This window comes from Athalia rosae, chromosome 8, assembly GCF_917208135.1.
Source record: "Athalia rosae chromosome 8, iyAthRosa1.1, whole genome shotgun sequence".
Classification (NCBI taxonomy): Eukaryota; Metazoa; Arthropoda; class Insecta; order Hymenoptera; family Athaliidae; genus Athalia; species Athalia rosae.
In genome coordinates, this window is record NC_064033.1 from 3537750 (window position 1) to 3565659 (window position 27910).

Here is a 27910-nt window from a genome sequence, read left to right on the forward strand (position 1 = left end):
ATTTACCCCGCGACGATTCCATACCGACGATCGACTCGCCCTTTCGATCTCAAATTCTATTCACCGTTTCCAAACGTCATTCTTCCTCACGTTTCGGACTCTCCGAAAAATTGTCAAAAATACGTAGAGAAAAACAAAGAGAAAACTAGCGAAAAAATGTATCCCGCGATTCTGCGGCAATTAATTCGTCACCCTGTGTACGGAGTTGGCGAGCACGTTCCGGCACGTAAGCGAGAGAAGAGGGCAGTTTCGCGGTGTATCCGTACCGGTCCTTACGGGCATCCGTAGGCATCCGTGTAGACAAGGCGTATAACTCACGAGCCGCGAATTATGGACCGGTTGCCGGAGTGCACCTGGACCCTTCCTTCTTCTTCTTCTTCTCCTGCTTCTTCTTCTCTCTCGCTCCCCGAGAGTGCGACTCCGAATGCGCGTCGGTGCCTATTCCTTTTTCGGTTATACCGATCACCGACCAAACTACACAACCACATTCTCCAAGTACCCACACCGACGAGAAACCAACCGATACGGTATTAAAACCGGTGTTAAGAACTCCTCGCATCGGTTTCACGCAGCTACGGAATAAAAGAATCGGAAACGATCGCCGATTTTTGTTCGCTCTCCGAGGGGCGGGGGGAGGGGGCTAATTGGGCAAGGTGACCTTGACACCGAGACTCGCGCGAGTTGTTGCGTAACCGTCGGACGAACCGTTTCGATTTTTAACTTTTCTATTTTATACCACAGTTCTCGAACCGCCGAACGAAATTCGGATAAATTTTAAGGTTTTCATCCACCCCCCCCGCCTCACAGTGTTATTCCACTTTGGGGAAACAACGTGCGCAACACGGGATATACCGAGGATCGCGAGTTGTTATTACGTGGTCGGAATCGAGAACGAAGGACTCCGACGATCGATTATATATTTCTCCTCGTGTACAACATATGAATTCAGAGTAACGAGATCCTGAACTTCTTTTTGCGGACTATCGCCCCTCATATTCCTACAGATCACCTGAAATTTTCCGAAATCTCAGGTAGAGAAATCCTTGGAAATTTCTCCAAGATTTCCTCGTTGCTCCAACGACAGGAAATCGACGATAACGACGCAATATATGAATTACACGTGTTACAGACAGACCGCTGGGTAACGGGCCTCGCGTCTCTTCGACGATGGCGAAATAGCCGAGAGGAAGATTATAAACGGGGTTAGAGAGATTCGGGCCTCGGATACATCCTCGAGTCGCTGGATATGTCTCGGGGCGCCGGGAGGCCGGGATGCCGGAACTGCAGGAGGTAAGTCTCCGGGTACCGTAACTACGAGAGGTACACGTAGCGTCGAAGGAAGAAGGCGACGGAGTACCAGTAGTAGTAGTACTACTAGTAGTAGTAGTAGTAGTAGTAGTAGTGCAGAAACTGTTGCCTCCGATGTTGTGTTTCTCTGTTCGGCGGTGCTCTCGCGGTGAGAGAGTTCGTATAAAAGGGGCCCCCGTACGGAGGGTTTTGCTTCTTGCGACGGTTATAAATATCGTGAACCGCGATGGGGGCCACAATGCTATCTGTTTCTGGAATCAAATTGTTGAAGGAATGAACATATTTTGCGTGACCTCGGTAACGCGCGCGCGCCCCCCCTCCCCCCCTCCCCCTCTTCCCACCCTCCCGCTCAATTCCTCGCAAAATACCACGATATATTTATTTGTTATACCTAAACCACCACCACCACCACCACCACCCCGTCGGCCGTTGCCCGAGCCCTCTCTCACTACGCTTTTGCCGCCATACGTGTGTGTGTGCGCGCTCGCTTATATGTACACAAGCTGACGTTGTTACTCCTCGCGCTTCTTTTACCGAAAGGTACGTAAAAGACACCGTGAGGATCCGTACGTACGGCGGGCGGGTTGGTACCCACTGTGCGCGATCGGGTCGAGGCATAAATCCAAAGTGGAATGTAGCTTTGACCGCGGAACCCCGGGTCCTCCTCCTCCCTCCTCCCTCCTCCTCCTCCTCCTCCGAGCGTCACGCTCTTCCACATCCACCCATACCACCCCCTTGTCGCGAGTATTCGATATCCTCTCGAGTCTCTAGCCGCGAAACTGTCCCACGAATCGGCGTATGTGAAAATTTTCTTTACCTCTTGATTTGCCGAAAAAAACGTACTCATGTCAGACGATATTCGTTTACAAGCTTCCATTTTTTAATTTATGTAATTCACTGAGGACAAAGTAGGTATACATATACACACAACGTCCGAAAGTAGGATAAGAAATACAAACTAGCGGCTCTGTCTGTTTTTTTTTTCTCATCTCCTTTTTTTATTATTTTCATTTCACTCGTTAAGTAAATCCATTTGAAAATTTTTCTCTTCTCCTTCGTTTCTCTCGCTGCGGTCGGGTCGTTTTTTCATTCTTCGCGGGTATAGAAAAAAAAAAGAGAGAAAAAAGGAGAGGTGAAAATTATGATTATTCCACTATGAGCGAGTGAAGTATGGAATGAGGTAGCCGCGGCTCGCTCGCGCGGAGTTTTTATAACAATGTACGCAATCCTAACAAGTTGTTCCTTGTACGATATGTTAATATCCCCCTTACCTTTATCACTGGCCCGCATCTTTGCTTCTTTTACGCGCTGCAGGATATTCAGACTCGAGGTTTACGAATACATTAATATTTCACCTTCAACGCACGCCACCCCGTCGGGAAATTATAAGCTCTGATGTACCGGCGCTTGTATTATTTTCCCAACTTACGCCCGAGACACCCGGTAGCCTATAACGTTAAATGAATAAACGCGTTAAGAGAAAAACACATAAATTACGAGAACGCTGACGAACACCTTCTGAGCGAGTTCACCGCGTACCTGTACCACCACCGCTACGGTTAAGTTACTCGATTTTTTTTTTTCAAATGACACATCCGATATAATGACGGAATAATTTTACAATCTGTTTTACGATTAGTGAAAAAATAAAAATTTTCAATTAAAACCAACGCGCGCGCAAGATAAAACCCAAGAGAGGATGTAATTAATACAACACATCGCACGAGAGTACAGCTTGTACGAGGTAGAAAAAAAGTAACTAACAAATTAAAAAAAATGAAAATTATTTTATTCTTTCTCTCGATGAATAAGATAAAGGTAACGAGTGGAAAGAAATAGAAATAAAAAAAAAACCAGTAAAAAAGAAGGCGTATAACCGAGGTGATTATATTCCTGGCTCAGGTAAAATTACCCATATATACATATATACACATATATATATACATAAGTGGAAAACGCTATGGGTAATCGAGTGAAGTTTCGTTTATCGAGACGATCGTTGGGAACGAAGAGGAGGAGGAGGAGGAGGAGGAGGACCAGCTTCCATTAGCTCGTTATCGAAGTCAGTTGGTCAACTGGACACGGCGTCGGTTTTACACGTAGGCAGAAGCGGCAACCGTTGCCGGTTAACGCATCTCTGAGTAAGTTAGGTAGATAGGTGCGTTGAGTCGGTCGCATCTCTGTGTAGTATACGCGCCTCTGTGTACATGCGACACGTATACGAATACGTGAAATACACGTGAGATTGTAACAGCGGTTATATTCCCCCGGCCGTGAGGTGAAAACACGCGCTTTTTAGGTAAAAACCAATGGCGTTCTCTTACTCTCCTCTCTTATAACGACGACGACGACGACGACGGCCAACACCCAACGGCGACGAGACGCCGACCGACCGAACGACCGACCGACGGACGCCGGGGCACATGCCGTCGTCCGACTGATAAGGAATGAAGCACCTGCAACGCAAGAGACGTAAGCGATACACTCCACTCCTCTCGTTGTTGTTGTTGTTGCTGTTGTTATTATTATTATTGTTATTATTATTATCATTATCCTTATCGTCGTTATTACATGTATTTCCTCTTCGTACGTCGTGTGCACGCGACTTTTTACCCATTCTGCGCTCGTTTTACCTGTTCGGTTCTATTTTTTTTTTGCTTTTTCATTTTTTTCATTTTTTTTTCATACGATTTGTGTAAAATACAATAACGTCTCGCTAACGACGAAGTACGTACGTGTGAATAAGGTGTACGCGCAGGTGTGCGCTTCTCTACGAGAATTTCGAGAAACTCATCAATAATTGGACCGAAAAATAAAATGTATAGTAAGTAATACGTATACGATACATACGCATGCACTCGTTTCTTATGTGAATTAGGTGCGGGTTGTAATGGTATATAGATATGCGTTTACGTATACAATATTATATAGATAAAAGCCTTATTATATCTACCGCAGAATTAACTTCTCAGTTGTTGCACCTGCAGTTTATATACACGTATATTCGTAGTCGGCTTTACGTTATACGTACCTGCATACGAACCATCTCGCGATTCTTTTCACGTTCCGAACTCGACGCACACACACACACGAATTTACATATACTCACCTCATTATATAGTCGTAAGTGTACGGGGAGTATAATTTTTCTCAATTATTTTCTATATACATATAATTTGCGAATCGAGTAAATTAATTGGCAGATCATTCAAAAAGAAACGAGAAGCCGATCGTAAATTTTTACGGTGTAACAAGTTGTTTTTTATTTTCTTTTTTTCTTCTTCTTCCTTCGCTTCGTTTTACTTGTATGCTAACGGGCATGGTACATAAAACTCGGGTCATAGAACAGGAAGTGGGATGAAAAAATAGAAAAAAAAAAAAAAAAGAATCTGAGAATCGAGTCGATCGGTACGGATTCGAATAACTTTTTACTTCCATTTTTTGTGTCGTTGGTGTGAAGCGAGCTTTGTATAATCGCGATTGTGTACGTACGGAAGATACGGTTGAAAAATATAGGAACGCGACGTGGGGTGTGAGAGAGGAGCCAATTTTCTCGAAACTGTGAGACGACAGTCGGATAAACTGGCAGTTGGCTAAGCAATTTTCTTATCAAAGCGTCATTTCCGGTCGTTTATCTCATGGCTTGTAGTTAGAGAGGAGGACATTGATTAAAAGCCCATTTTAACTCCCGTGAATGCCGGTACAGTCACCCTTCTTTCTCTCTCTCTCTCTCTCTCTCTCTCTCTCTCTCTCTGGCGATTCTCTCAGCGAGTATACCGTCGTCCCTTGTTTCGCCTCCTCGTTCTCATTTCGTTTCTTTGATTCAATTTACGAGTGAGATAGCGTCAATAAACGCTTGTTTCCCTCGTACCCCGGGCAGCGTCCGTCTCGCGAGAGAATCGCTGTCCGCCTTCTTCCACTACTTCCACTACTTCCACTTCTTCTTCTTCGCCTTTAACGTCGTCTTATCGCAGGATCAAATAATTCCGGACGCTCACTTCGCCGTGGTGTACCTTTTGCACCAGCCAAAATGCCCGAAATGGCTCGGTGCTTTCATTGTTTCTCCCTTTGCATTTTTACTTCTTACTTTGCTTGTTTTTTTTTTTTCCGTTTTTTTTCTGTTTTTTTTTTTTCGTCGAACGAATTCTTCGAGCGAATAAAAAAATCCAGGCAGGCTCGCGTCGCGGTGATATAAATTTCGCGCGCGTCTGTCCCGTCGACGACGATGATATTCCGTACGTTGTATCTACTCGTCGTATGTACAAAGGCGGGAAGAAAATTCACCGGGTGTGGAGGGACGCGGCGGTTCGGAAATTTGGCAAATACAACTTTGCGAACAAATTTCCATTTTAATAATCTCGTACACGGGCCTCCGCCGATACGTGTGTAAGTGTAAGCGTTAAACCTGTATAAACTCTTTCCGAAAAGGAGCGTCGGAAGACGCGCGACAGTTGACAAGAGTTTGATATCTCTCGCTCAAAAGTCTCGCATTGTCTAAAAGTTGACGACGCCACCCCAAAAGACGGAAGATAACATCTGGTGCTGCCTCCATCAACAACCTCCTCTCGCTACCCACCCCCACCCCCCACCCCACACCCCACCGCACCCCACACCCCCCGAAAACCCCAGCTTTCTAACCTCCCTTCCTCCCTCCCTCTCGCTCCGCGCGACGTCTTCCCACCGGAGGAAACTCGTCTTCAATTATTCTTGTATCCTCCCCCACCCCCTCCCCCCTCCTCCCCCCCCCGTTACTTCCAGAAAACCACCCCTGTGAACCACCCAAATTTCTCATCCCCAACGACACGCAGTTTTCTCTCTCTCTCTCTCTCTCGGGGGAGAGAGAGTGATCTCTCTTTTCTCACTCGTTCGGTGCGACTCAACTCCGCGCGAACGACGCCATCCGGTACCGTCTGTGTGCTTATAATACTGCAACCTACACCCCCGCGGAATCGAGCCCACCCCCCTCTTCCACCCCCCCTGTCACGCATTTCTGACGAACAACGAATTTACGGAATTACAAAAGCGTTTTCTGAATTAATTTCCATGCATAAAAAATACACGAAACTTTTGATAAATGAATCACGCGCGGGGTTGTGTGACTGAAAATTTTCGCATTCCCATCTCGAAATACCTCTTGTCTTCATCCCTGCGAAATTTGATAAAACAAAAAAAAGAAACAACAACTAAATCGCAATTTTTCATTTCATTTCACGGTGCAGTGAAAGACGCTAGATTATAGGATAGCGTCGAAAAATCAATTTAGATTACGCCTCGATCTATACATTTATTAATGGATTATTGTGCGACGAAAAAAAAAAAAAAATCATTCCAATGAATTATCAATTATTTTTTCATCCTCCATTCCAGTGAAATCGCAGAATGAAAGTTAATTCGATAGTTCGAGGGGTTACGGGGTAGAAGGAGGTTTGGCTATTTGAAGACTCCGCAAGTTTTGGGGGCGTGAGGGGGGTGGGGGGTGGGGGAGGTGGGTTTGAAAAGGTAAAATTTTCATCGAGATAATCGTTACTTTTGCAAGTCGCCTAATAACGGCGAAGCAGTATTAAATTTGAAAGTTTCTAATCCTATTAATCAAAATATATTAAAACCGCCCCCGGGACTTGTTCACCCTTTTTAATAATCTTTGAGAAAAGTAGCATAAGAGAACCCGAAGCGTTAGCCGGACCGAACGCTAGCGGTCTCAAAGAGTTCCTTTCTCAAGGATATAAAGAACACCCTAGCCCCCCCCTAGCCCTCCCCCCCGCCCCCCCAGTTTTGGCACGAACTTGAGGCGCCCCTCGACGCCGCGCGTAAACGAGACCAACGACGAGGAAAAGGGAAGGAGGTAAAAATGGAGAGAGAGAGAAGAAGAAAAAAAAAAATAAAACGAAGGGAAGAGGAGAGAAACGAGGGCTTAGACACCACCCTCCGCCCCCGTCCTACGTCCCACCTACCTACCTACCTCCCTCTTCCTCCGAAAGCTTCGTAACTACTTAATTCTCGAAGACACCGACTCGACGCATATTTTCCATGACAAAAGGTACCGCAGGAAATTCCGAATTCCCCGTGACGTTATTTCGCGGCTCATTGCCAAAAACTTGCAAATATTGTATACCCGGCGTAATTGTCGTTCCGAGTCCGACGTGCGCTCAGAAAATTTCTAAGCTCGTTCGTTGCGAAGGTAAAAACACGAAAAAAAACACATTGCGTCGGAAATTAATTGATTAATTAATTAATCGACGACGATCGTGACGTGGAAAAAAAATGATAGCGATATGCAGAAGGACTTAATTCTATAGTATTCTGTATGAGGAAGAGGTATTCGAACTAATTAAAACTGAGCGGAATCAGCCGTTGAAATGAAAGTCCGTTTCTGGTGTAACGCGCGAACACGTGTACGTATACGTAGTTGACGATTAGAACTTTGAAAAAAAGAACCAATAAAAAGCGCGATTTCGTTAATTAACCACATCTGATAAACTCGGGAGTGGGTAGCGTATTCCCTCACATTTTACTTTTCAATAGCTTCGATTATTCTCCATCTTTTTTCCATCCGTTTCCCCGCACTCGTGGCGCACGTCGTTCGATAGCCAGTAGTAACGCCCGACTTTGATCAGACTGGGTCCGACTACTTCTCCCGTTCGTCGCCGCCGCGGAATTTTCTCCGCAACGAATTAGCGTCGTGGAAAATTTCGTCGTCGTGAATCCGGGGTAGCGATTGCGCGAGGTGGTGCCTTTTTTTTCTGAGGAGTATGAAAATTTTCCATTCGACGAATTACCGCGGACGCATCCTGCTGCTATTGAAAAAGATATCGGACGATTTTTCTCACTTCGTACTTCGCTCGCTCCTGGATATCTACCCCTGCGTAAAATAGGCGAGGGGCGGGAACGAGGGGGGGGGGGGGGACGAAAATCTGCCGATACATGGAGGCGACGTCGCGGCAGAAATAAAGCTGTAGAAAAGCGATCGGCGAAAAGCTTACGTTAGACGCAGGTACACGTATACGTATACACACGTCGGAGAGATACGCGAGAATTTAGTCGAGGTGGCGGCACGCGGCGTGTCCGACGCTCCTCCGGGGAGCGATCAATGAGGACACCGCGCGGGGAGGAAGGGAGGAAGGGAAGCAGTGAGGGAGGGAGGGAGGGGGGAGGGAGGACGGAGGGATGAAATAAGGGATGGGAAGGCTACGTCACGTGACCCGACTCGCGGGGAGTTCGCGCAATGCATCACCAACCAGCTTCCCCGTTTTACCCCTGCCGAACCGCCATTGCCTCTCATCCCCGGTTCACGGTTCTCCCCGTCCGCTCATTTCGGAACCAATCCCCAAAACCCCCAAAAAAAAAAAAAAACAAACATATCGAAAGAGGAGAAAAAAGAAAAAGCTCCTCAGCTTTGACGATCGTCGGCTACGGTGCGGTATGTAAGCGGGATATTCGTGTTTCGGGTGATCGCGAACGTACCGAGGAAACGTGATGTTTCCAGAAAATCTAAATCCCATATAAATACACTACGATCTTATCTCATCTGTCAGATTTCCCCGCTCTAAGGGATGTTGTTACAATTTTTTTTTTTTTCCATAGAAACGAGACGCTCCTTACGTGTACGAATGATTTTCTGCCACTTTATTTTCGCAAGCTTTGACCAAAATGGGGGTTGAAAAGATACGAAAAAACGAGAGAGAGATAACAAAAAATCCTTTTGCACCCCGTAGAACGCGGTCGTAAAAAAGCGAAAAAAAAATAAATATAACCGCACAGACGAGGGGGGTGTCCGCCGCCGGACACCGTTATAACCAATGCACGTATGTAGATTTTTTTTTTTGCTTTTGTGGTACATTTATGTATGCGAATTTTATATACATATATATATACGTAAAAGTACATATTTACCGAGTAATCCCGTCGCAAAATCGTATATACGATGTGATTGCGGGATTATATGTTATACCTCCATATAGTATATGTACAGGATGTCATATCTACATAGATATTAAATACCTCGAATCGTTAACGCGTCCGCTAGACAGCCATAAAAAATACCACGAATTGTAGAGGGTAGTTTTTTGTGTGTACGTGAACGCTCGCGTATAGCTGTGTTTGAATTATAACACAGCTGGAAAAAAATATTCCCCGTAATAAAAGAAGAGGGCAAAGAAAAGAAAAAAAAAAAATTTAGAGAAACCACCCTAAAACGTGCAGAAACAATATAATCGTCGTACGATCGAGCGACGTGCAGTCGAGAGGGAGGGAAACGAAGGTCGGGCAAGGTCAAATCCGAGCGAGCTTGCGAGGTAATCATTAACCCTTGGAATGATTTTGTAGAAATCTATTTTTTTTTTTTTTTTGTTTGTTTCTTAAATTCCAAAAATATTCGGATTCTCAGGGTGGTTTTTTTTTTTTTCACACGGGGTGGTTTTTTCGCCGAAGATGATTTTCGCAATCAGAGGAGAATGAGATCGGGTTGCAGGACGTTGGCGCGGTGACGAGTTCAGGAAACCGGAAGGACGTCGTCGTCCGGTTTAGGGGATGAACGGAGTCTAAGGAGCCTCGGTGTCCGAGGCCGAAAACCGCGGATCGCGGGGGGTTCCGCGGTTTATTCGCGTCCCCCTTTCCCTTACTCGAAACTCCCCTAATTCCGGCGCCCTTAGAAACCGTAGCTTTCGCCGCATGCGGAGAGCGAGGCGCAGGGCTCGGAAGAGAGGCGAGCGCGCGGAGCTTAACCGGTGTAAGCCGTGAATATTTGTGTGCGGTCGTACACCGGACCGCGGATCTCTTGACCGGCGAATCTTCGCTGTCGCGCGCACAACGGCGAAACGACAAACTCTGTACGTACGGATTGTGTATGTATGTATATCTCTCGCCTCGACATTTGTAACAATTATTAGTCGAGAAAGGCTTACAACGATTTAATACCACTTCACGTCGCTCGGTTTAAACCACCGGCTGCGTACCCGTCGTGACCTCGTAAAACACGAGGAACGCCCCACGACATGCGATGCGGTGAACTGAAATTCGATATTCCAAATTTTCTTTCTTTCTTTTTTTTTTTGGAAATTCAAATTTGCACGAAAAAAAATTTCACCCGCACTTCGGAGCGCGACGTCAAAATTTTCGAATTCGATTCGATTACCCGATGTAAAAAAAAAAAAGAAGACGACAAAAAAATTGTGACAAAAAAAAAAGGCGAACATTTTATTAGATCCCGTGTACACGAGCACCCGCCGCATTTGCGGAAGTCACGCGATGACGTCACGCAATTATTTGTACGCTCACACGACGTGAGCGGTACGAGTTGTCGCGAGGTAGCGTTATCTCCGATTCGCGAGGATGCAAACGAGCGGTTCACTCTTTCGCTCTCTGAAACCGATGTTGTACGCGAATATCCTCGTGTGCGAAGAAACGAAGTGTCAGCTCTCCCGTACGTATAGTATATATACAATGTATATCTCTACGGTATAACGTATCCAGCAATAAGTGAGTCGAACCCGCAGCCCCCCCCGGGGGGCGGACTCCTCACGTGTAATAAGAGCGTAGGCGAGTCGCGCGCCAACGCGGCTGAAATATCGAAATCTTCACGCGAAATACTCGGACGCCAAACTACCCCCTGCTTTCGCTCCGCTTTCCCTCGTATACCTTGTACACTTATACTGCACACACACCGCACCTCGGCATACAGAGAGAGATATACCTACCCGGGGCACGCGATCTATTTGTCTTTCCGAGCTGTTTACACCGCGGAAAATTACAATTGCGCCGCTTAAGCGGTTTCGTATTCATATTATTCAAACCATACCGACGCCGTACGAACCGACGCTCCTCCGCATCCTCGCCTCCACCCCAGCCCCTTCCCGGATTTAATTATTATTATTGTTTTTATCGTTATCATCGTTATTATCGATACCGCGCGCGAGAGGGGGGTTGGTTTTCATATTTTGTAAAGAAATTTTCCTTCCGTCGCCCCCTCCAGATATACATATAATAAATATAATTTGTTCGATCGGCGGTACAATACAATACGCCGGTGACAAAATATAATCGTTACCAGTGAGAAAGATATAAAGCGCCCTGTTTGCGTCCTCGGTAACATCCTCCCCCCTCCCCCCTCCCCCCCTCCATCCCCCGAGCGAAAACTTATCGACATTTTCCGTTCGGTAATGGTTTTCTGCGGGGTGTACCGTATACACACGTCTCCTACGTAACGGTGTCGTACGCGTCGCAATACTCGATGGGGTTTTGCGGTCGCGATTTAAAGGGCGTGCGAAGCATTTTATGCGTCCGTTTTCGGGGGGTGGGTGTGCGTGCGTGTGTGCGTCCGCTGGTCTATATCTATCTCTCTGTAGAGACGTCGATATGTCGCTGCGGTCGGAACCAATTCAATTTCACCCAACTTCTAGTTTCCTGAACCCCCTTCATCAACCCCCACCCCCCCACTCGCCCTTGTCGCTGAACCAACTTCCGGTCGTAGAAGCGCAAACATCTTTTGGGATTGCGCCACCACTCTCGGGACTTCCGGTGAACTGACTCCTATGAAATATAGCCACTAATAAAATATAAGAAACCGTGAGGGTGGTGGTGGGTGGGGTGGGTGAAAATAAATTCACTCTCGGCGGAACTACAAAATTTCGCCGCCGAGTAGTTCGATCGCTTATTATATATACGACGTATGTAACTACCCCATCGTCACGCGTCGGTTATTCTCAATTTATAGGAAGACGATGAACGCTGAAATTATCGCCGTACGTTTTACACCCTCTAGGATCCTTCTTGGGCGATCGTTTCTCTCTTATTTTCCGTCGACCGTAAGTCTTCTTTTTCTCCTATCCGTACAATACCGTTAGGGTGCTTTCGGGGCTGAAACTTGTCTGGAAAAGTGGATTTGAAAATTTTATAGAAAATCCGTCAAATATCCGTCGGGTTACAACACGCGGAGGGGCGGGGGGGAGAGCCGAGAGTGGATCGCTCCGGGATTCGTGTAAGCTACGTGTCTGGAGAACGGAAAAAAAATAAAATAAAATAAAATAAATAAAATAAAATGGCGAACGAAAAACGTGTGAAAGAAAAAAAAATAAGATACATACTACATCCCTCCGTGTTTCTCTGTGAAACTTTTTTCGATCGTACGCGTATATCCTACAAAGTTGAAACAATACGCGCGGATGTTGTGTCGATTTTCGTCGAATCGTGGAAAAATAAAAATCCCAACGGTGTATTGGTATAATTCGCGTTGTCGAGGAGAAAAATAATTCTTCATCGTTTTTCGCGAGGCGATCGAAAGCTCGCGTGTGGATCGTCCGATTGGCGAAAAAGTTTCCTTTGAGCGGAGGGGTGAAAGGAGAAGGAAGCGGTGGCGGCGACGGAGGGAGACGGGGGGGGGGAGGAAAAATCTCGGAAGGGGGACGAAGAGATGCGGAGGAAGAGAGAAAAGTAGGAGAGACTAAAACATCGATTGCACGGGGCCCAGGGGCTTGTAACACTGCGGTACGAACAGAGGGATCAGGCGTGCCGATAAACCAAGCGGCCTGGAAAATGCCGGATCACTGGCGCGATGTTTCAGCGAAAAAAAAAATCTGTCTCGAAATCTGGCAGGAAAACTCGCGGCGGAGGGTGGTATGTCCGCACCGCGTACCTATATACCTATATATTGGTAAACCCGGCTCAAGCTGTTCGACTCGCTCCATACTTTCCAAAGAGCCCCAGATATTACGGCAGCTCCACGCTTCGTTCGTTCATTCATTCGTTCGTTCGACCAACTAACCGTGAGAGGGTTGTAAGGGGTAGGGTGTACGCTCTGCTTTATGCGATCCGCGTCAACTCCCACTCTGCAGAAAAAAAAAAAAAAAACAGACAGAGAGAAAGAGAAGAAGCGAAAAAAACGCCGTCTCCACCCACCCTCCCCCTCCCTCGCGAATCTGCTGGATTTATGAACGACGTAACGCGAATTGAACTAACGTCTGCCTCGTGATGCTGCAATAAAAGTTAAGCGATGTATTCGCATTTTCTTTGCCGATCTTATACACCGAATCTCGCATTGAGAAAATTCCGAAAACTGAAGCCTTCGAATATTCTGTTGCCCTTTTTTTTTTACAAAATCTGGTTGCGGGTGGAATTTCGGAGGGCAATTTTAATAGCTGCGATGAGAATGAATTTCGCGATGATCTTTTGGGACTGGAAAATTTCAGGCAAACAAAATAGGTTGGGTAAAAATTAATCAGCTTTGGAATTTGAAAAAAAGAGCAATTTCGACTGACTGCGATCTGGAAAGACAATTTTCTGTCAGTCTGTAAACTTGATGATCAATTGACCGTGGATTGATTGTCTCAAAATATCGAAGTGGTAGTGAAAAGCACATTTTGAAACCGCGTTATGTTTCGCTATATCGACCGTCGGTGAATAATATTTTTTTTACCTACCGCAAGTCAGTAACATTCGAAATGAACTTTTTCCTGATCGACGGTTGCATTTTCAGAGTCTACTGCAACTACCTTGCCGACTGACGTCACCGTTCAAATTCATACCGTGAATCGATAAGGGCGGAAAACAAGGGTAGCTTAGAATTTACCGACGTTTGATCATCGATAACCGATCGAACGAAACAAAAAATCGCTATTAGAAATGAATGCAGAAAAAACTCGGAAACTAATTTTACTTCGAAAATCAAATTTTTTTATTTCTTTCGGAGAATCTGCATACATACCGCGTGTACCGTGCGCCGTGGAAATAATTTTCGGACTTTCTCCGTGTACCAAAAGATGGCTAACGTCGTCAAAAAAGATGCATCAGCTGCTGTGGCTTTTGAATTTTTTTTTTTCTTTTCTACATTTCGATCGATAACTGTACAGTTCGTACAGCCGCTTGTACCGGGTATAGCGTTAGTGGGTGTTTTCTTTGTATGTACCTATAGCTATTATACACGTGGAGTAAAGGATTTTTCATACGCATGTAGAACATATGAGTATATAGTACAGTACAGTTGTAATCTGCTGAACGATAAGGTGCCTTCAGTTGACTCTGTGAATTCAGCTGGTGCGGTCTGTGAAGAGTAGAGAGAAAAAGAAAGAAAAATAAAATAAAATAAAGGAAAAGAAATCAACCGATCGATCGCGCCGCTCGTTCGGAAGCACGTTGAACAGCTAAAACGTAATTAACAACGTGTACGAATATAATCTAATCGGGCATAATTTTTCACCGCGATACACACCCGCCGAAACAGATTATTATTTCCACAAACTCTCCGGCTATCTCACCCATTTTAGTGGACGCTCACACCGACGCGCGGTACGGTCCACCGGCGCGGCGCGTCCCCGTCGCGACGTCGCGGACGTTCGCCTTCGATAAAGTGAGGAATTTTCATAGGCGCCAGGTGGAAATGCGCGGGAATTTCGCGTACCCGAAACCTCGAGTCGAAGATCTTTTTTCTGCGAATAATTTTTCGCCTCAGCTTGGGGAATTTTCAGTCTCGATCGAGTCACGTCGTCCGAGTCGCTCTTTTTCTTCATTTTTTTTCAATTTCTTTATTTTAGACGAGCGGCGCGAGCCGGCGATAAAGAACGTTTTCAACCCACTCCCGTCCGTTGCGCGACTTTTATCTTATCGCACGGTGTCCAGCAGTGTAAAGTAATCTTCGTTTACGTTTCAATAATTGCAATTCCATCCAGTTGTCAAACAATTGTCACGTCGTACGCCACAGACGAAAACGTACGATCGAGTTATCGGTCGACGCTTCCATTAATTTTATCTCCCTCCACGCGGCGGAACTACGTCTAGTTTTACATGCGGTTTGAAATTATCCCCCGCAATCCCGCTCCGAATCGAGAACGCGAAATTAATAGGTTTAATTGCCGTTTGACCTCGCTGGTATATCAGTTCGAACTCCGTCGAACGTGTTTTGCGAGTCCGTATCATTTCGTCTCCCCCGTTGTTTTTTTTTCTCTCTTTTTTTTTTTCATCCTAATTTTACACGAGGTTCACGTTCGCCTCGATGACGTTCAACCGTTGCGATTACTCGCGGTGACGCAATTACGTCGTTTCGTTTCGTTCTACGTTAAACTTATTGTTAATAATGGAAAAAAAAGAAGGAAGACAATTTCATTCGACAGCTCAAGATCGTTACTTGATCCTCTCTTTCTCGCGTATCGAATGTCCGGGCCGACGAAGAACGAATCGACTGGACGCGGTATATCGAATTCAAGGCTCAACTTAGAATTCTATCAACCATATATTCGCATTATCGTCGATATTTATATCCGTACCGATCTGTACCGATCATCGATCAAGGGGGGGAAATTTTTCGGCCGCTTCCAACTCATCGAAACCAAAGATAACAGAATAAAAAAACGTTACAAGTTTCGGAATTAATTCTCATTCTTCGCGAACACTCTTTTTTGGTTCAATGAAGATTCTTTTTTTTCTCCTAATCACCGAAAAAGCATATTTTTCATCTAGTTTGTGCCGATAAAAAAACAGAAATGAGAAAAAGTTTACCTTCGTTTTTTTTCTCTGTTTCATCTTCTCAGCCCCGCAAAATGGAACGAGATAGAAATAGCGTAGTTTTGTGAGTGAGAAAAAGAAAAAAAGGGGGAGAAGAATATCACCGGTTTGTTGTATACGAAAGTATCCTTCGGCATTTCACGCTTCCCTACCGGCTAATTAAATTAATAGATACGGTCATGTGCGCGTCTGGTTTCTTCCCTCGGGAAACGTGGAGTAGGAACATTCGATCTCTTTGTTGTATATTATACTCCTTCGGTTTCGCTCCTCCGTTTCCAGTTTCATGTTATCTGCAACACAATTAATTCAGTAATTAGAATCCCGACGACACAAATGAGCTCCTACACTGTACATGTATACGTACGAAAGTATTTCGTTTTTTTTTTTTTTTTTTCATTCATTCATTCGTTCGTTCATTTATTCGCCACTTACATTCGAACACGCAGAAAAATGTCCAAGGAATCGAACGGAAGGGGATGGAAATTGGATACGGGGGTTTCGGATGTCGAAAGAGTCCCGATCCTATCCGCATCGAAAGATCCGAAACTTGCAGCCAGATTGAAAACGATTTCCGATTACTTCGCTGAAAAATTTCATCGGGAGCCCTCGTTTTTCGTCAGAGTGCCCGGAAGGTTCGTATGCAAAATAAAAAAAAAAAAATAGGAATGACGATTCAGTGTATCGCAAAAGAAAACGATGTACGTTGATATCGCCTAAAGAACGCGAAATAAAAAGAGACCTTGTCATATCTACTGGAATATTACCTGCGAATTGACTTCCGTTCGCCTCGGCGCGAGGAAGCTATTAAATTATGAAAGCGGTTGGTTTCAACGACCGCGCAACGCCGACTGCAGACTCGAGGAAGTTTTTTTTTTTTTTTTTTTATTTTAGAAAAAAAGACGTTTCCATTCGGTGTGGAAAGAAATTCTTCTCTTACGGTTCCAGCGTCTGATCGTACCGATTTTTTTTGATTTTTTTTTTTATTTTTTCTCTCCATCTTTTCAGGGTGAACCTGATAGGCGAGCACATCGACTATTGCGGTTACGCCGTGTGCCCAATGGCGATAAGACAGGATATTTTGATGGCAATTTCGTCGACGAACGACGATAAAATACGTCTGACAAATATGGATCCGAAATATCACGATCACGAGACCGACTTCGATCGAATTCGGTGAGTAATTTTTCACCTTCCTTCGACTTTTTACCTCCTCTTTCTTACGCTTTTCCTTCTATTGAGAAAAACAAAAACAAAAAACAAAAATAACAAAAAGAACAAAAACGGAAGAACACGCGTAACAAATTCTACCTACAAGGGTGGGACTAACGCTACCCTTGTCAATCTCACCGGAAATTCGGTAGCGCCGACCGGTTCCGTTGTGTACAGCAACGCCGTTACAAGACGAATAGAGGAAAATTTACTGCAGTATACACGAGGTTCGGATATCGATCTTCGAGGACCTCACCGCGAGGTTCGGGATTGAGCCTCGCGTCGGTCGTTGTCAGCTTCAAGCGAATCGGAACATCGCTGTGCACCCGGTTACTCTTATTATACCACCCCCCGAAGATATTCAACGTTGGAAACGTTTCTCGACGGGCGTATCGAAAGGGTAGGGCGGAGGGGACCGCGAAGACCGTTTCGTTTGCTTTAACGTCTGCAGAATTTCCGCGACGATGACGAGAATCCTTATCAGTCAATTTTCCGGCGAGGACGAATCCCGGTTCTCGTGGCAGTCGGCGGTTCGTTTAACGGTGGAAAATAGCCGCGACGCGACCGCGTTTAAATTATAATCGTATAACAAAAGCCCCCCCCCCCCGCCGCGGTATACCTACGTCATCCGCAGCGAAGAAAATTACTCACTCTCCCACAATATCCAGCGGGTCGTATAACTATTTTGGATATCCGTAGCGACGAATAATCCCGGTCGTTCCGGTACCCAAGCGACGCGAGTTATCCTTTTTCGATAGATACGCTCACGACCGCAGTTATACCGATGCGGTGGTACATGGCTAGGATTTTGGGGTAAACCGAACTTCAAACCTGCCCCAACTCGGAGACCCAAAGTCGAACCGATCCCGCGTGACAAAATTCTCCATTAATCACAATCTGGAAACTTGGGGGGGGGGAAATTGTATTATTTTTGCACGCTCGAATTTTGAATAAGGAAAAAAAATTCGCTAGGAGCAAAAAATATTTGTAAAGATTTTTTAAAAAACAAAAAAAGTGATGTCAATTACTTCGTAGCAAAACGGAAGTAATGAACCTTCATTTTTTATTATAGAGGCGCCGAGGATGGTAATGTATCGATTTTACGAGTTTTGGAATTTTTGATTTTTCACGTAGCCGGATTTTTCGGACTAGCATTACGACGAATTTATCGGGTGTTACGTGGTACGAGGAACCCAGCCAAGAATTGAAATTCGCTACTGTGCGTTACGCAAGAAATGGTCGCACGGATCGATGGATTTTCAATTATACTCGATTTCTAACCGTTACGCCGTAAGTTTGCCGGGTATTAATTTCTCGCCGACAATAAGGAAAATCGTCGACTCGTCACAACTGCTTCGTACGCCGACAGAAAATTAACCGTATCTTCGGTGATAACTTTTCAAGACAAAATTCTTCCGAAATCCAGCAGTCGCTATTATATTCCAAAAATTCCCAGTCCTGAATAAAGAGGCGATGCGAAACGAATGAATTCCGAAGCGAGGTGCAGGTGAAAAACTTGTACCGCGCGATTCGACGACCCACCGCACCTTATCCATGAATCTGATAACACGCAGGAGCGGTTCCTTCGACGGGAGTCCATCGTGGCACAACTACTTTCTGTGCGGTGTAAAGGGAGCACTCGACGAGATTCCCGAGGGATCCGAACCTACCGGAATACTGGCAACCGTTTGGGGAAACGTTCCGGCCAGTTCGGGACTATCGAGTTCAAGTGCTCTCGTTTCCGCGGCGGTTCTCGCCACCATGCACCTATCGGAAGTAAGTCGAAATTAAGTGTGTCTAACCGATTTCATTTTACTTCCTCTCTATTTTTATTCCCCTTCGCCCCCCCCCTCCCCCACGCCCTTCGAGGGCGAGGAAAGCTCTTTTCAAGATTGTTCTCGAAACGTGCGTGTTACGGCCACCCGGCGATAAATAATACGGGAGAATCAAAGAATGGAAAGAAGAAAAAAAAAAAAAAATATATAGTAATCATATATACGTATACATGGCGCGCGGAAAGTGGGTGAAAACTTTGGTAAGGCTATCCCGCGGGGTTCTCAGGGGTCAATTGGGGTTGGATAAGATCTACGATTCTGCGGCCGCGAGTCCGAACGCCTCGTCAACTTCCAATTTCGGTGAAAGTTTTTTTGTTTTTTTGTTTTTTTTTCCATTTTCTTTTTTTTTCGTTTCATTTTTTTTTTTCTCCGGCTCGCTCCCCCAATCAAAGTTAGAGACCCACTCGCGGCGGCAACGTCCGCAACTCCTCATCGAGAACCCATCGAACTCGTATTAGGATTTGGTAAAGCGCGATCCAACTCAACCCGCGCATAACTCTGTATCAATTCTGAATGATGAAACTTCTCGACGTCCGACAGATCGTCCTCGAGATTGACCGTGTTGTAAAAAAAAAAAGGAAAAAGGAAAAAGGAAAAAGAAAAGAAAATTAACTCCATCAGAAGTGAAGATTGTTAATCGATTTTTTTTTTCTTTCTTCTATTACACCCTTTCAACGAGATTTCATCTCAATTTGTTTGGTTTAAATTGAATATGTAACGAAAAATAATTGCGCGTGGAGTGTAATTCGGTGCGAGTAGAGCGTTAATCACTAGGAAGGTGGTATTCGACTCAACTTCGACTTCGCGTAAGTTACCGATCCCTCGCGGTTGATCTTGTTTGTTATCGCGTTTTGATCGGTTGCATCGTTGAAAATTTTCCGACAACGTATAATTCCTACTCTGTACGTCTCCCTCTCTCTCTCTCTCTCTCGCTCTCTCCCTCTCCTCAGAGGTAAAGTTAGGTAACGTTAAGAGCGGTACAGCAACATTGTGTTTGGAGTTCGAAATCTACACTTCTGAAATTGGATCGTCAAGCCGCAGCATGAAAACTTGAATCTATACCGCCCCGTACAGTTCTACTTCTCTAATCCGATTTTAGAACGACTCTCAACAGTTTCGAAATCAACCGTGTGTGTATGTACGTATGTAGCTTTCCGAATGATTTAATGACGTGTTTTCGAAAGCGCTAAGATTTTCGAAAATTGCTTCCGATAAGCCGCTGCCCGCGAACTTTACGAAATCATCCGATAACTCCGGATTCGAAAAAAATTGATTCTTGGGAATCGAATGCAATTTCTTTTATTCCCCCACCATTTTTTTTTTTTTTTTTCTTCTTTTACGACGAACCAAAAAACCGGCCATTCCGTGAACTCAGCCAGATATTATGTGAAATTTATATGGCAATATATTCGGGAACAGGTGACGCCGTTCCGGCTACCCGAACGCGATCGGATGCGACGTTGCGAATATTTTTCAACTTTAAATCAGAATTTCTATTAATATATGTCCTTTTTGAAATAAAATTTGGAGGAAGAAAAATTCGACAAACGCACGTGTCGTGGTCTTATCGCACGTTCGACACCTGGTAACATCGACGTATTTTCGCTACGGTCGATAAAATTCAACCGTTCGGATAAAATCATATTTCCAACTTTGTAATATGAAATAAACATTGTCGTGCAATAAAAAATATTTTCATCCGTCCAACGGCACGCGATACGGATATTTCGGATACCGACACGCAAGCGGAGAGTACTTTTTTTTTTTCACGGATTTTCACCTCGTCGCCACCCCTTGCAGTTGTGTTAAAATGGAATTCGGAAAATTCAACGTCGGAAACGACAATCCGATCGACCCGTTTCCAAGGAAGTTCCAATCTTCGTCAAACCCTCAACGTGTTCTTTTCGAAAGAAAATTTTTTCAATTACTTCTCTCAGTTTTATTTTATCCATTTTTCGTCCCCGAGAACGTTCGTGTCCCAGGGATATTTTTGCGTTAAGGATAATTTTGTCCCGACAACGGAACGCTATCCTTCAATAATTGAATATTTAGCGTATTTTCACGTTTTCAATTCGATCGGTACACCTATTTATTTTCCGCGATACCCCTCAGTTTACCTCGTAGTAAAAAGAGGGAATATCTTAATTGGAAATTATTTTTCCTTCTCTCAATTAATTAATTTAATTACTGCCGTAAGAATCTACACGTACCGTCCGTCGTAGTCCCGAGGGTTTTGGTACAGTAGGATGCAATTAGCCGTGAATATTTTATTATTCCAAGTAGCTTTCGTCCGGCGATGTATTTTTACAGGACGTATACCGCCGATGCGGAGAGCGTGTGATATAATAAGCTGCTATTTAATCTAATTTATTTATCCGTTTAGTGCCGGTTTCCTCCTCATTTCAACGGAAAAGTTCTTACCCGATTAATTGCATTTGTTTGGCGTAATAACGAATTTCCTTTTCGTAAGTCGTTACGAGTTAGCGACACCCTTCCAAAATGGGATTTGTAATGGCCGACGGGTTAAAGGTGGGTAGGTACGTAGGTAGGTAGGTAGGTGGGTAGGTGGGCACTCGAGAATCGAGCTTTTCGGGGGTCGATGGATATTTTGATCGGGTTCGGCTCGCTCAGTCCAATTACAGAATTAATTAATCCGGACATCTAGTCAAACGTGCGGGGGACGTACGAAACCCCGTCGTGTCTAAAATTCTACCGACGCACTTACGCAACACGCGCGTCCATCATACGATTTATACACGTGGGCGTACACCGCAACCGTACTTACGCCCTTCTAACCGATAATTAATTACCACGTTTCATGGGATATCCTTTCCCTTTTTCATTTTTTTTTTTTTTTTATTTTTTGCTGCTTTCTACAATTTACAGTGCGACGAGAGGTCCAAAGAGGATATGGGAACCATCAGCGCCAGGGCGGAAAGGTACATCGGAACTCAGGGCGGCGGAATGGATCAAGCAATCGCATTCCTCGGGGAACCAGGTCAGATCATTCGTTCCCCAAGTATCAAATTTTCCATTCAAATTTCGTTAGGAGAAAGAAAAAACAAAATTACACCTTCAAAAGGATTACACCTTCATATACTTTACAACGTCCCTTTTTTCTGATTTTTATTTTTCGCCTCCTGATTTCTCACGGTTCGCCGGTTCACTTTATTCCCCGTCCGTCGATCCGGGATTCTTCTCGCTATCGGAGAACGAGGGTCTCGCGTTAAAAAAAAAAAAACGATCTTGATAAAGCGATAGAGTGTAGATCTACACGGCCGTGCGGAGCGAAGCAGTAGAGTAGAGGCGGTCGAGTCAGACGGACAAAGTGGTTAGAGTCACCGTGCGGTCAGACGCGACCCAACGTACGCGCGGCACCGGCAGCCTATGGCCCGCGCTTATAGGAAGAAAGCTGTTGCCCCGCGCCTTTCGAGACACGCTATCGCCGGGCTGAAATTGTCGCCTGTGTTGATCCAGGGTTACGCGTATGATCACCGCTATATAACCCACCGAGAACGACCCTCAAATCTTTTTTAACGACACCGAAATATCTCTCATCCCTTTTCCTCTCTCCTTTTTTTTTTTTTATTTATTTATCCCTCTATATTCGGAGAGAGAAAGAGGGAGGGATTTACGCGCGTTCGGATTGCCGAGGATATTGCCGGCTAAATCTTATCTCATATATTCAATCAGCCCGTTTTCATCCCTTATCGCGTATGTCGCGATTCGGTCCTAGTTTGCTTTTATTTTTTGTTACTCCTCCGCTTTTTTTCTTTTTCCTCTTTTTTTTGAGATAGCTAAGAAACTTCGTACGCGCCCCCCCTCCCCCTCCCTGTGATACTTCGATGTGTAATAAATTACTTAATCGGTTTCAGGTTGCGCGAAACTCATAGAGTTCGATCCCCTGCGAGCTTTCAACGTAACTTTACCCAGGAGCGCCGTTTTTGTAATAGCTCATTCTCTCGCCCGTCACAACAAGGCGTCGACCTCCGACTACAATCTGAGGGTTGCCGAGTGCCGGATGGCCGCCCAGGTAAAGAACGAAAAAAATAGGAAACACCTTTTTTTTCCCACGGAAAACTTCGAAATTTCAACCGCTTCGATTCGCGCGACGAGAGCCAAAAAATTGCTCTAGAATTTTTCGAAATCATCGCAACGCTTTTTCTTTTCTTTCGTTCGCTTCGAAATTTTTGGCCCTTTTGACCGCGAGATTTCTCTCGACGAACGTGTATTAATTACGTAGCTGAAAATCAACGAGGGAAAGAAAAACGGGGGAAAAAAACAAAAAAAAAAAAAAAACGATTTTCACAATTTAATGCATACCGCACTTGTTGCTCGGCGAACGCGAAATCCCATCAGTGGAGGTGGAGAGGAGAGTTCATGACCGCGTAAATAATTTATTCGACCATTTACATACCATATTCGGAGGTATTTTATGTACATACAGTGAAAAGAATGTTACTATAATTTTTTTTCCCCCCCCGTAATTTCAGTTCGTTTTTGGTTTTGGTTTTTTTTTTTTTTCTCTCCTTACATTGCGGTCTTCCTTTTTTTGCGGGGGAGGGGTTATTCCACCCTCTTCGATTTCCCGAGTTTTCGAATGGTCAGAATTTAATTGACGGATAATAAGGGCGAACTTGTGCGATGTGTATTACGGGCGCACGTGTATTATAACCCACACGTATACCACACAGTAAATTTAACCGCAAACTTTCGTTCGCCGTACCTTTAACGACCGCGGTCGTTTAATATCGTCGTATATAGCAGCTGTTGTTATATAGAATATCGGAAAGCGGTACCTTCTGATATTTTAATTTCCTCGTAAAATGAGATACTCGAACCCCCCCCCCCGGTGAGTCGCGATTCGATCGGACGTATCACGGGTACGTATTATCTGAAAAAGGCGTACATTCCGAGGCGGACTTCTTCCGTCGACGGGTGGAAAAAGAAGATCCGTCGAATATGGGCGATGGATTTTTCGATCCCTCGATTTTTCTTTTCTCTTTATTACCCTCGGTATTCTCGCGCGTCGTACGCACCGATATTCGACTTGTACGTATATTCGAATAACGATGAACTTTCGCCAGATAATAGCGAAACGATACGGTATCGCTTGGGAGAAAGTTAGAAAATTGATCGACGTACAAGTGGAACTTGACAAAACTCTCGAAGAAATGACGACCATTGTCGACAGGGAACTTCTTCAGGATTCTTACAACATCGAAGAGGTGAGGTGGTGCTGCCACGTATTGCGTGCGCAAACATTTCTCACACTTTATTTCGTATTTTCGTTCCGTTTTTGTTAAATGTTTTTTTTTTTTTCCCCTCTTCTTTCTCCCACTTTTTTTCTATCTCTCTCTCTCTCTCTCTCTCTCGCCTCTGTCTCGTTTCACTTAATTTATTTTCCTTTTAGCCGTTTTAATTTTAACTTTAATTTATTATACCTCCTACGGTTTTTGTAACACCTCCTCCGATTTTTTTCTGTTTTTTTTTTTTCTCTTTGCTTTTCGTTCTTGCTTTTTTAACTTTCAAAAATATATAAATATATTCTGTTATATACGCGTTGCTCTTATTTCAATTTGCACCGCGAGCTGCGGCTCACCCTCTTATATTTTTATCATTTGCATAATGCTTCTTTTGATTTTTTTTTTTTACGCTCTTTATACTTATCTCTATACTATCTTCGTTACCAACCCCTACAATCTCGCGTACCCGCATCGTTATACGATTGCGAATTTTGTCCTTGTAGATCCCTGACCTGCGATGATAAAATCTTCAATGTTTTATATCCACCGCTTACACGCAGATTACTCTCGAAATTTTTCCAATCTAATAGTTTTTTTTTTCTTAACCGAAAAATTAAATCTAAAACGAATCACTCTTTATCTAGAAGTTGTACCACATTCTCTCGGATTTGATTTCTGTCCAGAAAAATTATTGCCCGTACAAAGAAAAAAAAAAAAAAAGACTCAACGAATTTCAAAAACCTGCAAGTATATTTTATTGCACGAGTAAAGTGGTCGGTCAATATGGGGGAAAAAAAAGAGAAAAAAAAGTTTCACCCTAACCGGGGGTGGATGAATTTCGAAGGTGTTCGAGTTCAGCTGGTATCTTCTTCCTCCGGCCCCTGCCCCCCGTCGCGAAATACCTATCCGCCCCTCGCCCTCAAAGTTCGTAGACGTATTTAATCCGTTGTACATTGAAATATATTCCACGACGACAGATATGCAGCATCCTCGGGGCGAAGCTCGAGCACTTGAGAGAAGTTTCTCTTGCGACTACATCGTTCAAGGATTCTCAACCCTTCAAGCTCAGACAACGGGCCATGCACGTGTTTCAAGGTACGCTTTGATTACGGGGGGGGGGATTATGAGGATTTATTCGACCCACCGCAGCCTCGTGACACGTCGAGGAATCTACCGCATACCTGCGAACCACGAAACGTGTACCATTACATCACCTGCATTGAGCGTCCGGCCTGCAGGTTTTCCCAATTTTTACCGCTCAACGATGATTTTCGTGAGCGTCGTAAATTACCTGCCATTTCCATCCCGGCTGAGATCCTTCTTTTTTTTTTTTTTTTGTTTTTTGTCGGTCTTCTTTTTATCGATTTTCACCTGAATCCATGTGAGGAACTCGACGAGCTGCACACGTCCTGTTGGAAAACACCATGATTCTCATGGCGTGCTGTCGACTCGTTGATTATTTTATTTGTCACCTACATTTGTTTAATCCTGAAACTTTCACAGCGTTGGAAAAAAAGGGTCGAAAGATAATTTTTTAATTTCTCTTCTTTGAATTAAGTTTGTCATTTTTGAAAATAGAAAGATAAAAAAACTATGCCCGATACGTTCTCGTGATCGTTATTCTATTTAAACGCAGAGGCGGCGAGAGTGGTGAAATTTCGTGAAATAAACGAAGCCGATCGTAAAACGGGGTCGGATGAAAAAATGGAGGAGGACGAGAGACTCGGTCAACTCGGACGTCTTATGACAGAGAGTCACGTCAGCTTGGATCAACTGTACGAGTGCAGTCATCCGGAATTAAATCGTGTCGTTGAAGATGCGATGGATTGCGGAGCTCTCGGTGCCAGACTAACGGGAGCTGGGTGAGACCCTTCGTCCTTTTTTTTTTTTTTTCTCTTTTTCCTCTCTCCTCTTTCCGTTTTTTCGCGTCTTTCATTTTTCCCTCGTCCCTTCTTTGGCCTTTTTTTGCTCTCTCCGTTTTTTTTTTTTTTTCGTTCGTATTCAAAAACAACGCGAAACGATTGTCTCCGGCTGGGTCACCGGTGAAGATAATTTTTGCGATCACGATCAACCGCGAATCGGGGATGAAAACGATCCTTTTGGAGGGAGAAAGAAAAAACGAAAAAAAAAAAAACATTTCAGAGTCGAACGTACAAAGGACGATTATTCCGTCTAATTTACCGAAATTTCGACGCGATCGATGCAACGGATAAAACGGAGTTGAACCGTAATTGGAAGTTTTTTTTTTTATCTTCCTCTTTCCTTCGATTCCAAATCCAATAAAAGAGAGTCGAGAGGGGGTTTTTGAAACTGAGTAAATAATTAAGACTGATACCGACGGAATTATTTTCTTTGTTCAAAAACTCATCGGTGTTTCGGAAAGATCCGACGGTGTAAATAGCCGTAGGGGGGGGGGGGAGGGGAGGAGGTGGGTAACAAGGGGCTGCTAAAGGTGATTGTAGGAAAAGCGATTATCTTATCGATTTCTGATTGGATTTTGACGGAGCTACGAGGGTGGAATAATTTTCCGTTCGCTCCGCAATATAGCCGGCGACGTCCGTCCGTCCGTCGAGCTGCAGCTATACCTAAGGGAGGACTTAATTTTCATAATTGCTTTTACACCGCTATAAGGCAGACTTTGAACTTTTTTCCATCAACTTTTGTTCGTCATTTTTTTCGTTTTATACCTTATTTGTTTCTCTATATTTTTTTCTACTCCCTGGAATTTTTCTCACAGGTGGGGCGGTTGCGCGGTCGCTCTGACTACCGACGATAATGTCGACGGATTTCTGGAGGCTCTCAAAGAAAAATTCTATCGACGCAGAAACGTGGAACCCACAGAAGCGAACGGTCTATTGTTTCCAACGGAGCCTAATCAAGGCGCGGCTATCTACCTCCCTTAGGTGATTCGTTTGGCCAGCTATGAGAGTTCAACTCGGTCGTCAACGGACTGCGTACCGAGCCGTGATGACCGTAATTGCAATTAATTACCCGTTAATTTACTCCGTACTAAATTCCACTTCACGAGTGAACCGGCGAGGAGCTTCGACTGCGCGGGAGAGACGAAAGAAAATTCGCTCGCATTGTCCGCGTATGGGATAGAGAAATTAAAATATGGAGAAAGTATCCGACGGGATCAAAAGGACTTTCCTTAAGCTCTCCGCTGAGAGATTGCATTTTTCATTCAGACGAATAAACTATTGACGGCGATCGATTTCTTTCGTTATTCATTGCCCCAATTAGCCGGGTCATGTTCAAACACCTGCCGGCTGATCCTAATTTCCGAGGTAAGAATATCCGCGCTGTTTTATTTATGGGACAATTTCACCTACTTAGGTAGGTACCAACTGCGTACGTGTGCCATCGAGTTTACCGAAAGTGCGCGTTCATAAATGATGAGATTACCGTGCAAGTAATTTTAATAAACTTCCGGAGAATTTTCATGTTTTTTTACTAAAAGTCTTCGGCAGTTGATCGTCCGCACGGATGAAAATTTTTCGGGATTCAAATCCATCTGCAAACGCGATCACGATCGATGTAATTTTCAATTCTCTTCGATTCAGGTTTCATTTTTTTCCCGTAACTTTTCTACTTGGAGAGAAATTGGAAAAAAAATCTAACCAACCGGTAAATTAACGACGAAAAACGCCCACCGATCTCGAAGTCCTAAAAGGTTTTCCCGAGCTGGACTTGCATCCCTATTGGAGCAACGACGTCATTCGTTTCGTCGAACGAAAAGAATTATTTGAATCCTTTTCGACGTGCCGAAGGACCTGGTTCGGGTTACGACACTTGTATACGAAAAGACAGAAAAAAGGAGGAGAG

General features: G+C 44.4%; 1 protein-coding gene across 5 annotated transcripts; it reads left to right on the plus strand.

Moving 5' to 3' along the window:
* The first annotated feature begins 1163 nt into the window (after window positions 1-1163).
* LOC105684975 (N-acetylgalactosamine kinase) lies at window positions 1164-27299 on the plus strand. 5 transcript variants are annotated; one of them, XM_048659261.1, is made up of 11 exons: window positions 14240-14445; window positions 16075-16155; window positions 16242-16427; window positions 16801-16968; window positions 18579-18780; window positions 21726-21837; window positions 22715-22872; window positions 23927-24067; window positions 25063-25180; window positions 25722-25947; window positions 26823-27299. In XM_048659261.1, the coding sequence occupies exons 2-11, from the start codon at window positions 16148-16150 to the stop codon at window positions 26986-26988; spliced, it is 1485 nt and encodes a 494-aa protein (XP_048515218.1). In that variant the 5' UTR covers window positions 14240-14445; window positions 16075-16147; the 3' UTR covers window positions 26989-27299. The 5 variants fall into 5 exon arrangements, with proteins under 5 accessions (XP_048515216.1, XP_048515218.1, XP_048515219.1 ...); XM_048659259.1 differs by lacking the exons at window positions 14240-14445; window positions 16075-16155 and adding an exon at window positions 1164-1290; XM_048659262.1 differs by lacking the exon at window positions 16075-16155 and having other exon boundaries at window positions 14240-14459.
* The last annotated feature ends 611 nt before the right edge of the window (window positions 27300-27910 follow it).

Bases quoted from the DNA above. Each gene is read 5' to 3' on its own strand.
- LOC105684975 (XM_048659259.1), top strand. From the start codon at position 1,247: ATGTCTCGGGGCGCCGGGAGGCCGGGATGCCGGAACTGCAGGAG. The intron at 18,781-21,725 runs GTAAGTCGAAAT...TACAATTTACAG, and splicing joins CCACCATGCACCTATCGGAA to TGCGACGAGAGGTCCAAAGA. The intron at 21,838-22,714 runs GTCAGATCATTC...AATCGGTTTCAG, and splicing joins CGCATTCCTCGGGGAACCAG to GTTGCGCGAAACTCATAGAG.